At 36.9% G+C, this 15,419-nt stretch overlaps 1 protein-coding gene across 1 annotated transcript; it reads left to right on the plus strand.

Annotated features, from left to right (window-relative positions):
- The first annotated feature begins 9,689 nt into the window (after window positions 1–9,689).
- Window positions 9,690–10,994, plus strand: LOC127129890 (uncharacterized). Its single transcript, XM_051058999.1, has one exon. It carries the CDS (start codon window positions 9,690–9,692, stop codon window positions 10,992–10,994), a length of 1,305 nt encoding a protein of 434 aa, XP_050914956.1.
- Window positions 10,995–15,419: the final 4,425 nt, after the last annotated feature.

The following is a 15,419-nucleotide window of genomic DNA, read 5'->3' on the forward strand; positions in this document are numbered from 1 at the left end:
TTAGTTGCTTAGTTCTTTGAACTTGCTTTGCTTTGCTTTAATAGCAACTTGCTTTGAGGTATATCCCTTAATCTTCATGTATTCTGGAAGACCTGGCCTGTTACTTGGCCAGGCAACTGTCTGAAGTCCTCCTTAAGGGGCAATGTTTGTGTATGTTTAATTTGTCCTTGTACATAGTCAAAGACCTCCTAAGTGAAGAGGCAATTGGCAGAATCAAGGGATAAGCAACCTATCCCCTGCTATTCTATGTGTCTTCTGCTTTGCTCACACCACTGTGTTGATGCATTGCAGATACAAACCCAAGATCTTGTACAACTGTACAGTTGAGTCAGTATCAAATGTGTAGAAGGGTTCCCACTTTCTGAACCCACACATTCTTGTCAAATGCTCTCCCTGGCCAGGGATAAAAGCAATGAGGCACACCCCTCATCTCCTTTCATCTGCTTCACCTTAGCCCCTCAATGGCAAGGTTAAGAGCTAACACTACCCAGTTCCAGTGGTTTGTTTGTTGAGGTTGATATGACCCCTCGACTAAAACCTAACCCATGTTTGAGCCCCTTGTTGGTGTGTTTATTTTATGCGGTATGTGCTTGTGTGTGCTTATGTGGTGTGATTGTATCCCCTAGGTTTGTTAGACTCCGCGTAGTCTCGTTTGCATGTCAATTAAGGTAGCACGGTTCCTTCGTATAGGACTTCCTTTCTTGCTTGAGCTTTCTTAAAACACAAACACATTATCCCCTCTCAAGGATACGTTAACTCCTTCTACTACAGGTGAGTAAGTCTCCAAAGGTCGAGCATCAGGTAGATTGTGCAGTGACGTTGTCCACTTAAAAAACACAAACCAACGGGAATAGTTTAGCCGAACTACGGCAACTCTGATTCTCATGTCCAGATGAGATACGTAGGCACGAGATGCGATGTCTTGTCGAGTTTGACTAACAGCTAACACTAATTCTCTTCTCTCGCCCTCGTTGCGATTGAGACCTCCCCTTTCTCTTGCCCTAGTTGCAATCGAGACCCTTGCTTCCTGTGCGAGTTAGGTTAGGTGTGGCTTGCTTCCTGTGCAAGTCATGTTTAGGATAGGCTTGCTTCCTGTGCAAGTTAGCTAGAAACCTTAACTTAGGGACGACTTTGCATGACAACATCTAGGCTCGAGTCGTAGTCTCCCTAGTGTTGTGTCTCCCTCTGTTATCTGGTTAGGCTAGTCCTTTTTCCCTGCGTAGGGGAACTACGTCGCCCTGATCCTCATACCAGATGAGGTACGTAGGCAGGAGATGAGCTGATCTCTCCGGGCGCCTTTTTTTTCTTTTTTTGTGTGTTGTTTGACAGTTGCTAGGCTCGAGTGCCTGACTCCTTAGCAATTCGTTGTCTGTTTGTTTGAGTGTGTGCTTGACAGTTATAGGCTCGAGTCCCCGACTCCCTATTAACTTGTTGTATTGTTGTGTGCTTGGAAGCTGATGTAAGACCATCGAGTGGCATTCGGGTTCCAGTGTGTGTGTGTTTTGGTTCGGATGCTGATGTAAGTCCATCGATTGGCATTCAGGCTCCATGTTTGCCTTTGCCTGTGTTTGTTTGTGTGCGTGTCAGCCGAGCTACGAATGCTCTGATTCTCCTTCGTCCAAGGAGATACGTATGCATAGGATGCGATATCCTAGCGAGCATGTGTCGTTTCCCCAGTCCGAACTACTTCGACTCTGACGTCTATGCCTGATAGACTAAGTAGGCCCAGGATGCGATATCCTGCCGAGTCAGTTTCTTGTCTGTTTTCTTGTGTCTCTTTCAGCCAGTGTGTGTGTGTGAGCAGCGTTTTTAGCAACCATTTTCCTTCCTATTGTGCGTGGATCCCGTCGAGTACGACGGATGCGTAGGGGTGCTAATACCTTCCCTTCGCATAACCGACTCCCGATCCCATTCTCTTTGGTCGCGAGACCATGTCTTTTCCAGGTTTACTCTGAGCGTTTCCTTTCCCTCTTTTGGGATAAATAACGCACGGTGGCGGCTCTGTTGTTCTTGTTTTCCCGCCGGTTTTTTCGCGTAATGCGACAACTTGCACACAAAAAAGGGCTCCCTAGGAGTACCTAGGACACTTTGTGTGCTAATACCTTCCCTCTGTGTAACCAACCCCCTTACCTGTAATCTCTGACATTTTATTAGTTTTGATTTGAAAACTTCTTATCTTTGGGTTTTGTTCGTACTTTTCCCTTTTCCTTTGGAGACAATAAAAGCACGGTGGAGAATCTGGTTTTTATTGACGTCGAGTTTATCCATAGCCCGATGGTCACGAATACACCGCTACAACGTAATAATGGTTACTCCTCAAAAAGCGCTCCCAAAAAAGAGGGAAAGACTCAATTGAAATAAGGGAATTTCAATCCAATAGGTTGCGAAAATTTTCCCAAATTTCCTCTATCCTTGTACAGATAAATACTATCTGGAGGATCTAATTGAAAGTAAGAAGCAAGTGCGGATCAACCGTGAGATTTCATCTTGGAAACACAACCAAACTCAAGTGCACTCTGTCGTACCCCAAAATTTGACCTCCTTTTATTTTGCTTTTCATTTAACCTATAACCTGAGACCCACCTAACCTTATTCGTGTCCCCTTCATATTCATCATTCACTCATTATTAACATTGATTAACAAACGTCATGGATTCATTGTTTTTGGTTAACAAAGCAGGTTTGGAGTGAAGATCATGGTATTGCTCATCATAGGGGCTTGTAACCCCCAATATTTGTCCCTTATCTTATGGGAGCTTATGGTTGTCTTATGTACATGAGCTAAACCTAAGTGGAAGACTATGGTTAGGGGAGCTTTGTGGTTTGACATGAAACCCTAATTCTTGATCTTGGAGTTGGTAGTCCATATGGGTTGTTTTGAAGGATGGGAGACACTAGATTGGTTCATGGCATTGATGAGTTGTTGGGTTCAAGACTCTTGGTTATTGCCTGAAATTTGACCTTTGACCTAACTCAACCCTCACTACATGGTTTGCTTTCGTTGATTCCAAGCATGATTGCATTCATATCCCATTGCATCTCATTCGACCCAAGTCACTTCAGCCAGTAATTCCATTGATATTCATTAATCCAAAGTTCATTGATGATCACTAGGTGTCATTGTCATTCATTTACGAAATACATTGGTTCTAATTGGGTCATGGTCACGGTGCCATTTTTTAATGTGCAGTTCAATCATAGAGGTCCATTTCATCATCTTTTTTGCAACAGTTGACTTCTGGTCAACTGTTAACTTTTTGGTCAACCAGTTGACCAAAGTCAACTTACAATACTTAATCATCCCGTCAGCGTGAATAACCATAATCGTCTCATCATTTTTTAATTAATTCTAGGAGTTTCAGTGTGATCTTGGAAGTTCAAATTTGATTTGTGGCTTTGGAGGTTCAAATTGACTCTTGAGAATTAATTTGATTTAGGGAAATTACCTCAGTTTTTTTTAGCAATTTATTTTAGGAAAGATTGGTTTTTTCGATTTCAAATTAAGTTTGAATTTCTTTTTGGCTTGATTTTACTAGTTGGCCATGTTGAACCAAACCCAATTGGGCCCATCCTACCAATCCAATTATCCAATCCCAATATTTCACTTTCATATCCATTACTCATTCCAAACCAAAATCAAAACCCATTTGCAAGCCCAATTATCCATAACAATATCCAATGTTAATTGTCCATTAAACCATACCAATCCATTCAATTAATATAAACCATAATATAATGATCCATGTTGGTTCTATGTATTGGCATCAATTTTGGTAAAACTTAAGTGTTATCACAAGAAGTCATGCTTGTTGTCTTGACATGTGATATCAGCTTTCTACAGGTTGTTTGATATGGTTGTGCAGGATTATTCAAGATGTCAGACCCGATGTTACGACATGTGCAACATTCAGTCTGAATGTTATGTATTTTGTTGTTGCGCTTTTCATGCAAGTCTGTGTGGGCTTATGTGTGATGATTGCATGCGTTATTCAAGGAGTAATTCTATTTAAAGCCAAAATATTTTGTTTCCCAAAGAGGAATGATTTGTTACTAATTCCTAGGGAATACGCGTTAAATAGAATTAGGGTTTCATGTTGCCCATGCCCATTCAGAAAGCTTCTATTTAAAGACCTTGTGAACCCTGTGTGAAGATACAGAAAATACGAACATTGAAGTGAGTGAGTATTAGGGTTGTTAGCCTAATGTACATTTGTGAATTGTGAGCCATTCATTCATCTTGTTAATGTGTGAATTGGACTGAGTTTTGAGTTGTAATTTGTCCACTCTAAGCTTTGAAGTACGAGTGTATTTGTTTACTTGATTGAAGCTTTTAAGCAAGATCAAGTGTGTGTCCTTGAAGTGTGTCTTCTTTCTTTGTGGTATTTATTCTAGTATCACTGCTGTGATTGAGGGGGAGTGAGTAGGGTCTCATATCTAAGAGTTCTTAGATAGAAGTAACACGGGTAGAGATTAGGTGAAAATACTGTAACTTGAAGCTGTTTACTGAGAGTCTTTGAACTAATTTTGTTTAGTGGATTTCCTTCCTGGCTTGGTAGCCCCCAGACGTAGGTGTGTTTGCACCGAACTGGGTTAACAATTTCCTGTGTCGTTTTTCAATTGTTTAATTATTTTTATTTTGTTTATATTTCATCTGTTGTTCAAATATTAGTGTCGTGACATTACCTTCGACATCTCATATCTGATACCAGAATTTCAATTGGTATTAGAGCAGACATCCTGCTCTGGTTCTGGGTGAGATCTTGGGACATTACTTTCTGGTACTATGGACAGAGACGGAGGATCTATAAACAGACCACCAATTATGGATGGATCTAACTATGACTACTGGAAACCTCGGATGGTAGCCTTGTTGATGTCTTTGGACAATAAGGCTTGGAAAGTTGTTCTAACAGGTTGGGAATATCCATTCATTACTAAGGATAAAGAAGCCACAACTGATAAGAAGCCTGAGGAAGAATGGACCAAGGGGGAGGATGAACTAGCTCTTGGAAACTCTAAAGCATTGAATGTTATATTCAATGGGGTTGATAAGAACATCTTCAGACTGGTGAACAATTGTGAGGTGGCTAAAGATGCTTGGAATATTCTCAAAACCACTCATGAAGGTACCTCGAGAGTGAAGACGTCTAGATTGCAGCTGCTTACTACTAAGTTTGAAAATTTGAGGATGAAAGAAGATGAAAGTATTCATGATTTCCATATGAATATTCTTGAGATTGCTAATTCCTCAGGAGCCCTGGGTAAGAAGATGTCGAATGAAAAGCTTGTGAGGAAAATTCTCATATCATTTCCTAAAAGATTTGCCATGAAGGTGACAGCCATAGAAGAATCTCAAGATATTTGCAAGATGAGAGTGGATGAGCTAATTGGATCCCTCCAAACATTCGAGTTGGGAATGAGTGATGGATCTAGAAAGAAAGTTAAAAGCATAGCCTTTGTGTCAAACACTGAAGATAAAAAGGAAGAAAGTAGTCAGGATATTGATGAAGGTATGTCAAATGACTTAGCGTTACTTGGAAGACAATTCAACAAAATCCTGAAGAGGATGGGTGTGAGGTCAAAGTCTAATGTCAAAAACAACTCATTTGACATCAATAGGCCCAATGATGCTGGAAGAAGAACAAAAACTGAAGAAAAATCCAAACAGGGCAAAGGAATTCAGTGCCATGAGTGTGAAGGGTATGGTCACATTAGAGCTGAATGTGGGACATATCTCAAGAAACAGAAGAAGAGTCTTGTTGCTACTTGGTTTGATGATGATTCTAAAAGTGAAACAGAAGGAGAATCTTCCAATCTTGTGATTGCCTTGATTCGGAGATGGGATCCTGATGAAGACTCTAGCGATGATGAATTAACCTTTGATGAATTAGCTAATTCTTACAGGAAGTTGTGTTTCAGAAGTGAAGAAGTATGTCAACAAGTGGAGAATCAGAAGAAACTGATAACCCACCTAGAGGCTGAGAAGACAGAACACTTAGAAACCATTTCTAAGTTGAAGATCGAAGCCTTGTTTCTGAATTCCAAACTGGATGAGATGACGAAGTATGTCAGAATGCTAAACAGTGGATTTGACACCTTAGACAAAATCCTCCAGGCTGGAAAGATGACAAGAGACATGACTGGCCTTGGGTTCAATGAATCTTCTCCTGATTGTAATCCCTCTGATAGCAAACCAAAGATGTCACATCAGGTGTCTCAACATCACAAGGGAAGACAACATAAAGGAAAACACCAAAGATGGAGATGTCATTACTGTGGGAAATTTGGTCACATAAAACCATTTTGCTTCAGGCTGTATGGTTATCCTAGTCCTACTCATCAACCTAGACCCAAACAACACATCTCTTCTAACAGAAAATAGTGGGTTCCTAGGGTTGGTGCTACTAACTTGATAGCTCACACTTCCTTCAGAGTCTCCGCCAAAGAAGATTGGTACTTTGACACTGGATGCTCCAGACACATGACTGGAAGCAAAAATCTATTGATTGACCTTCAATCTCATGTCACTAGCTATGTAACTTTTGGTGATGGAGCAAAGGTTAAAATCAAGGGGATTGGAAAGCTGAACTGCTCTGGACTTCCTAACCTTTATAATGTGTTGCTTGTTAAAGGATTGACTACAAACCTGATCAACATCAGTCAACTCTGCGATCAAGGTCTCAATGTGAACTTCACAAAAACTGAATGCTTGACTACTAATGCAAAAAATGAGGTGATCATGAGAGGAGTCAGATCTAAGGACAACTGCTATATATGGATTCCTCAAGAAACTAACTATTCATCAATATGTACTCTAGCTAAAGAAGAAGAAGTGAAACTATGGCATCAAAAACTGGGTCATCTTCATCTTAAAGGAATGAAGAAGATCATATCTATTGAAGTTGTCAGAGGAATCCCAAAATTAAAGATTGAAGAAGGAAGAGTATGTGGTGAATGTCAGATTGGAAAGCAGACAAAGATGTCACATCAGAAGATCAAACATGACATCACATCTAAAGTGCTGGAACTTCTCCACATGGACTTGATGGGGCCTATGCAGGTGGAAAGTCTTGGTGGAAAAAGGTATGCTTATGTTGTGGTGGACTACTTCTCCAGATATACCTGGGTGAATTTTATAAGGGGAAAATCTGATGTGTTTGATGTGTTCAAAGACCTTTGCCAAAGACTTCAAAGAGAAAGAGAGAGTCATGTTATCAGAATCAGAAGTAATCATGGGAAAGAATTTGAGAACAGTAAATTTTTTGAATTCTATTTATCTAAAGGGATTGGACATGAGTTCTCTTCTCCCATTAGCCCTCAGCAAAAGGGTGTGGTGGAAAGGAAAAATAGAACTCTCCAAGAATCTGCTAGAGCTATGATTCATGCTAAGAAGTTGCCTTACCACTTTTGGGCTGAAGCTATGAACACTGCTAGTTATGTTCACAACAGAGTAACCTTGAGAAAAGGGACCTCAGCCATTTTATATGAAGTCTGGAAGGGAAGAAGACCTACTGTCAAATACTTCCATGTGTTTGGTAGTAAATGCTATATCCTGGTTGATCGTGAACAAAGAAGGAAAATGGACCCCAAGAGTGATGAAGGAATATTTCTGGGCTACTCAACAAACAACAGAGCCTTTAGAGTTTTTAATTCCAGAACTAAAGTTATGATGGAATCTATCAATGTTGTTGATGATGATCAAGAGACTGATGTCACAGACGATGTTGAAACATTTCTGAATGATGCCCCAGCTGAACTCCCTGATAAAAGTAGTGAGAGTGAGTCCACTCAAGCTGAACCTGAAGCTGGTCAAGTAAATAAGGGACCCTCTATCAGAGTTCAGAAGGATCATCCTAAAGATCTCATTATAGGAGATCCAAATAAAGGGGTCACCACTAGATCAAGGGAAGTGATCTCACATGCCTGTTTTGTGTCAAAGGTTGAGCCTAAGAATATTAAAGAAGCCTTAACTGATGAATTTTGGATCAATGCCATGCAGGAAGAGTTAGGCCAATTCAAGAGAAATGAAGTATGGGAATTGGTTCCAAGACCTGAAGGAATAAATGTTATTGGAACAAAGTGGGTTTACAAGAATAAATCTGATGAAAAAGGTGTGGTTAGTAAAAATAAAGCAAGATTGGTAGCACAAGGATACACTCAAGTTGAAGGAGTTGACTTTGATGAAACATTTTCTCCTGTAGCTCGCCTGGAGTCCATTAGATTATTGCTAGGAGTGACATGTATTCTGAAGTTTAAACTGTTCCAAATGGATGTGAAAAGTGCCTTCTGAAACGGCTATTTGAATGAGGAAGTATATGTTGAACAATCAAAGGGATTCACATACCCAAATCTTCCAAAGCATGTGTATAAGTTGATGAAAGCTCTTTATGGGTTGAAACAAGCTCCTAGAGCTTGGTATGAGAGACTCACAGTGTTTCTCATTGACAATGGATACAGAAAGGGAGGCATTGATAAGACTTTATTTGTCAAAGATGAAGGAGGAAAGCTCATGGTTGCTTAGATCTATGTGGATGATATTGTGTTTGGTGGGATGTCAAGTAAGATGGTTCAACATTTTGTTAAGCAAATGCAGTCTGAATTCAAAATGAGCCTTGTTGGAGAACTGGCCTATTTTCTTGGCCTGCAAGTCAAGCAGATGGAAGATTCTATCTTTCTATCTCAAAGTAAATATGCCAAGAATATTGTTAAGAAGTTTGGCATGGAGAATGCAAGCCACAAGAGGACACCTGCTCCTACTCATCTGAAGGTGTCTAAAGATGAAAATGGTGTAAGTGTGGATCAAAGTCTCTATGATAGGGAGTCTGTTATATCTTACAGCAAGCAGACCTGACATTGCTTTTGCTCTAGGTGTATGTGCTAGATATCAAGCTGAACCAAAGGTGAGCCATATAAACCAAATGAAAAGGATCCTGAAATATGCCAATGGCACTTGTAACTATGGGATGCTATACACTTATGGATCTGAATTTGTGTTGTCTGGATATTGTGATGCTGATTGGGCTGGAAGTGCTGATGATAGGAAAAGCATATCAGGAGGATGTTTCTTCTTGGGGAACAACTTAATATCGTGGTTTAGTAAGAAGCAAAATTGTGTTTCACTATCTACTGCTGAAGCTGAATACATAGCAGCTGGAAGTAGTTGTTCTCAACTGGTATGGATGAAACAAATGTTGACTGAATATAATGTCACACAAGATGTCATGACATTGTACTGTGATAACCTGAGTGCTATAAACATCTCAAAGAACCCTATTCAGCACAGCAGAACCAAACATATTGATATTCGTTACCATTTTATTAGAGAACTTGTGGAGGATAAGACTGTAGTCTTAGAGCATGTTGCTACTGAGATGCAGTTAGCTGATATTTTTACAAAGGCATTGGATACCAATCAATTTGAACTCCTAAGAGGGAAATTAGGGATTTGCATTTATGAAAACTTGTAGCAATTAAACCGGAGTGGAAAAAGTAATCAAATTACTTCCTATTGCCTTAAAATAAAGTGTCCTCATTGTGGTAAATCATCACTCTGTTTTGGAAATACCATATATTCCATCTTCACACGCTACCCCCATAACATCATTAACTACTCCAACTCTTCCATCTTCTTTTTCCTCCTCCACAAACCTCTGCTAGGGCAACATTACTTTTTCCAAAAAAACTCCAAAATGTCACAACATCAAGATACCTTTGCTTCAAAAATTACTAGGTTTACTCCAAACGTTAGTGCTCCTCCCATGGGTATCTCTGATGATGAGATTCTGGATATTGCTCCTCTCTCTGTTATTCCTGGTGCGAACATTGATTTGAACCAACCCATCTCCATTGATGCCTCCACTTCTGCATGTTCCAATCAAGGTAATCCCTCTAGTATTCCTTCTGGTTCAACTCCTGCCACTAACTCTAAGGAAGGAACACACTATACTGATCGTGTTATAAGAGACCTAGTCACTAGGATTCTTAATGAAGGCCACCCTGTGAAGGGAGTTTCTACTCCCCTTTCTCAAATGTACCCCTCTCCTGAGGTTGAACAACATAGTGGTAAGGATGACGATTCTTCCAGTTCTGACAAGGACTTGGCTGCTGAAGGGTTGCGCTCTCTAGGGCAGACCATGTCTGAAAAAGGGAAATTTGTGGCTTCTCACACTGTTAATGCTTCCCACTCTGAGAAGCATGATGATGCAAATATTGTGATTGATCTAGAGGATGGTAGCTCTGATGATCAAGAGGAAATCTTGATTCATCACATGAAGCCGAGTGTGGCTAAACGCATGAAGACTCGCAAAGGAAAATTTGTGGCTGAACTTATGTCAGCTAGAAAAGCCAAGAAGACTGCTGGTATTGGTCCCTCCAAACCATGGAGCAAAGTTGAAGTAAAGAAGAGGAAGGTCAAAGATGATTCTGAGCCTGAAGAGGATGTTGAGGAAGATGTCCCTGACATCTCGCCTGCAAAGAAAACTACTGTTAGGAAGTCTCCTGTTAAAGTCCCTGTTGTTCATTTGGATAACATCTCCTTCCATCTTGAGGATGGAGCTGCTAAGTGGAAATTTGTGATTCAGAGAAGGGTAGCTGTGGAAAGGGAGTTGGGAAAAGATGTTGCTGATGTCAAGGAGGTCATGGACCTGATAAAAGTTGTTGGGCTATTGAAAACTATTAATGGGTTCTCTCAATGCTATGAAGGTTTAGTTAAGGAATTTATTGTTAACATTCCTGAGGATATTTATGATAAGAACATCAAGGAGTTCTGCAAGGTGTATGTGAGGGGTAAATGTATAACATTCTCTCATACTATTATTAATAATTTTCTAGACAGAAAAATTGAGGGTGCAGGAGAATTAGAAGTTACAGACAATCAAGTCTGTAGGGAGATTACAGCTAGGCAGGTGAAAGTTTGGCCTGTTAAAAAGCATCTTCCTGCTAGGAAGTTGACTGTCAAGTATGCTATCATGCATAAAATAGGAGTTGCCAATTGAGTCTCTACCAACCATATCTCCACCATTGCTAATACCCTTAGGAGGTTTATTTTTGCTGTTGGAACAAAAGTGAATTTTGACTATGGTAGATTTATGTTTGAACAAATCATCAAGCATGCAACTACTAATGCAGTTAAGCTACCAATTTCTTTTCCCTCTATGATTTATGGAATTATCTTGAATCAACATCCTGGTATTATGTGCTCTAATGACTTACCTAGTAGAAGAAAACCTGCTCTACCTGTGCACTACAAACTGTTTGAAGGAAGTCATGTCGAGGATATTATCCTGACATCTGCCATGAAGAGGTCAGCCTCAAAAGTTGGAGTTATTGCTGAGCTTAAGGAGACATGCAAAGAGCTAGGTGAAGGGATAAGGATAGCCACAGGTAGAAAACAATTGTTGGAAGCCTTGATTGCAAGCTTGGAGCAGGCTGAGGGTGAAAATATTGAACATGCTAATGTCAGCCATAAAGAAGAAGCTGAAGCCCACACCTCTAGTGAGAGGTCTGCAAACAATGATGATGCCAGTGGCAATTCTGGTTCTGGTGATGCCGAAGAGGCTGCAAGCTCAAGCTTTATTGAGTAGCTCTGTTGATTCTAGTCTCCCATGATTTGATGATTTTCTTGGACGTTTGTTGTTGTTTTGGTGGATTTCTCTGTTTTTTTTGTGGTTTGTTTCTCAGCATTCTTTCAGTTGTGTATGAACTTGGTGTTGTAACTTTTGAACTTCTGGTATTTCGGTTTATGACTAGATGGGCATTTATTTTGTCTCTTTGGTCTCTTTTGGCTAAAAAGGGGGAGAAGTAGTTGTAGATGTAGCTGAGTATCTTTGCTTAGTCTGTTACAAGGGGAGAATTCTGGTGTTTGTTTGCTTGGCACATGGGGAGAATTCTTTGTTTGCTTGGCACAGAGGGAGAATTCTCTGTGGTTTGTTTGTGTGAAGTAGTGTGGTTGTTGAGGGAGTTGTTGTGTTCTAGAATGTTGCATGGACTTGAGGGAGAGTACAAGCGCTTGTGTGTTTACTAGTTGTTATTATTGCTAGTAATGTGTGTATGTTTACTTTTGTTGCTGAACTGATACTTTGATTGATTTCTGGTGAACGTGTGATTTGTTGTTTGTTTAAGTTAAAATTTGCCAAAGGGGGAGTTTGTTGGTTCTATGTATTGGCATCAACTAGTAAAGGACCCGTGCATTCGCACGGGTCGCGCAAGTGCAATAATTTATTTAAAAAAAATTAAAATATAATATATTTTTTTGTTTATATATATATATATATATATATATATATATATATATATATATATATATATATATATATATATATATATATATATATATGGTTGGATCAACGTACACAAATTTATTGCATAAGAGTTTTTTTTAATGTAATGGATGTTAAATGACCAATAAATGGGTTCAAAAAATTTCCACAAATAACTTTTTCCAGTTTGGGACATAATAAAGTAAAACATTATTAATTTATAGTAATATAATTTGCTTAATTTTTTTGTATACTATATTAAGGAAATAATCAAAAAGTATAATACAAAAATATTTTTACAATTTATTGATATATTGATATATAATAAACATTCCATTGTTAATGTTATGAATAAACATTCCATTTATCATTGAGATTTTGGACATAAGAAATAAAAATATATTTATTTAGTAATGGATGAAATTTTCCAATCTGTTACTAATTTGAGGTATAAAAGCGCAAATATTAACCTTCATAATAAATTATTATTTAACCAAAATACATAAACCATGTAAAAGAAATACCAGAACCTCATTTGTTTTAAAATATAGTAATGAATACTACCAAATGTTGAAATTAATTGCAATTGATACAGTAAGGTTTAATGCAACAAAAGATATTGAAACAAAAGGTTCACAATTTTAGTTAAAATTGTGAGAAATAAGTCCAGCAACAAAAATGATTTAACTTCGTACAATTCTTTGGTCCTTAAAAAACTGAGTTTATACAAAACCTGCCCACAACCTTTTAGGAAGTGATGATTCAAAACCTGCCCGCAACCTTAAAAAACTACAATAATAACTAATTTGATTTCAGGATATTGATTTCATTTTGGAATGATAAGATTGCAACAACAATAAAATAACGGTAATATTTTTTAGTAGTATAAATAGGTAATTTATTTTATCACATTTTTCACTCACATCTAGTCTAAATTTGACCAATTTATTTTATTTAATTTTAATTTTTTTGTGTACACATTTCATTTGAAAATGAACCTCAATCAACATAACACATGCTCCAATTTTATGCAAAATGATGGAAGTCCTCTTTGTATCCCAAATCAACAAAACACCCCATATTTTGGAAATCCACCTCTTATTCCAAATCCACACCATAATTCAAGATTTCAAAATTCTCTTTTTATCCCAAATCCATAAAATAATTCACCCATTGGAAATTACTCATATCATACATCACCTTACCCAATGAAAAACTCTCTTTTAATGTATTTTGATATATTTGAATCAATTTTTTAATTATATTTTATATAATATATAGTGGGATTTAGTGGGGCCCATTTTCTTAGCCCACTTTAATTATTTACAATCATTTTCTTGTACAACTAAATGTATAAAGAATTGATATTCTTATTGATTTATTATAAATCATGCATAACATTAATTATCTTACGGCTGAATTATTTTAATACTCCACTGACTTAGTCAATAGAAAGGAGGCAGTTGACATAATTATTCATTTCAACCCCCAACTATATTTTGGCAAATAAATAATTTAAATATGTTGAGTTATAATACTATATATGATGACGTGAGATTGGTAAAAAGTATAGTTGCATGCTTAACTTAATCATTTCAAACAAACAATGTAGATTTTCCATTACCAATCAAAAGACAATTCACTGTATATGATAATTATACCTTGCTTTTTTTATAAATCCTTAATTCAGTTGAAACAATTTTATTGCTTTTGATTTTAATACATTTTTATTATAATTCGGTATACAGAATGTACGTATTTACTATAATTATTTTGTTGAAAGGATAAAATATGTTAATGCAAAGATAACAACGGTATAAGATTCAATATGTCAGCGTGTTATTGCAAAATTATATTTATGTAAAATTCAATTAATAATAGATTGACATTGGAATGACCCTATATTATTGTTCATAATAAGTAACCGATTTTAATTTATAGAGTTTGGATCTCAATTAAATCAAATCAAATCAAATAATAAATATACTATTTAAATTTTAAAAATATTCTTATCATATATGGCGGGTAAATATCAATAATAATAATAACAATAATAATAATTAATTGATAGGTAAATTAACAATAATATTAAATTACTCAATCAATATTAATCAACTATATTAAATAGTTATTTTTAATTTTAAAGTTATAATTTAATAACATATAATTATACAATTAAATATTCATTTTGTCATTTAAAGAAAATCAAGTAACGATAATATTTGCCAAAAAAACTACAATAATAATTATAATGTAATAACATATAATTATACAATTAAATATTCATTTTGTCATTTAAAAAAAATCAAGTAACGATAATATTTGGCAAAAAAACTACAATAATAATTAATTTGATTTCAGAATATTGATTTCATTTTGGAATGAGAAGATTGCAACAACAATAAAATAACGGTAATATTTTTTAGTAGTATAAATAGAGTTTAGTACGAAATTACTTATAGGAACATGAAAGTAGCTGTATTATGGATTGTAATTAAGGTAATTAAGTAATTATGGTGGTAATTAACTTTTATATATTAAAAGTAGATTTTGGTAAAACTTAAGTGTTCTCATAAGAAGTCACGATTGTTGTCTTGACATGTGATATCAGCTTTCTGCAGGTTGTTTGATATGGTTATGTAGGATTTATTCAAGATGTCAGACCCGATGTTACGACATGTGTATACAGAACATTCAGTCTGAACGTTACGTATTTTGTTGTTGCGCTTTTCATACAAGTCTGTGTGGGCTTATGTGTGATGATTGCATGCGTTATTCAAGGAGTAATTATATTTAAAGCCAAAATATTCTGTTTCCCAAAGAGGAATGATTTGTTACTAATTCCTAGGGAATACGCGTTAAATAGAATTAGGGTTTCATGTTGCCCAGACCCATTCAGAAATCTTCTATTTAAAGACCTTGTGAACCCTGTGTGAAGATACAGAAAATACGAACGTTGAAGTGAGTGAGTATTATGGTTGTTAGCCTAATGTACATTTGTGAATTGTGAGTCATTCATTCATCTTGTTGATGTGTGAATTGGACTAAGTTTTGAGTTGTAATTTTTCCACTCTAAGCTTTGAAGTACGAGTGTATTTGTTTACTTGATTGAAGCTTTTAAGCAAGATCAAATGTATGTCCTTGAAATGTGTCTTCTTTCTT

The sequence above is a fragment of the Lathyrus oleraceus genome, chromosome 3, assembly GCF_024323335.1.
Source record: "Lathyrus oleraceus cultivar Zhongwan6 chromosome 3, CAAS_Psat_ZW6_1.0, whole genome shotgun sequence".
Taxonomy (NCBI): domain Eukaryota; kingdom Viridiplantae; phylum Streptophyta; class Magnoliopsida; order Fabales; family Fabaceae; genus Lathyrus; species Lathyrus oleraceus.

Bases quoted from the DNA above. Each gene is read 5' to 3' on its own strand.
- LOC127129890 (XM_051058999.1), top strand. From the start codon at position 9,690: ATGTCACAACATCAAGATACCTTTGCTTCAAAAATTACTAGGTTTACT.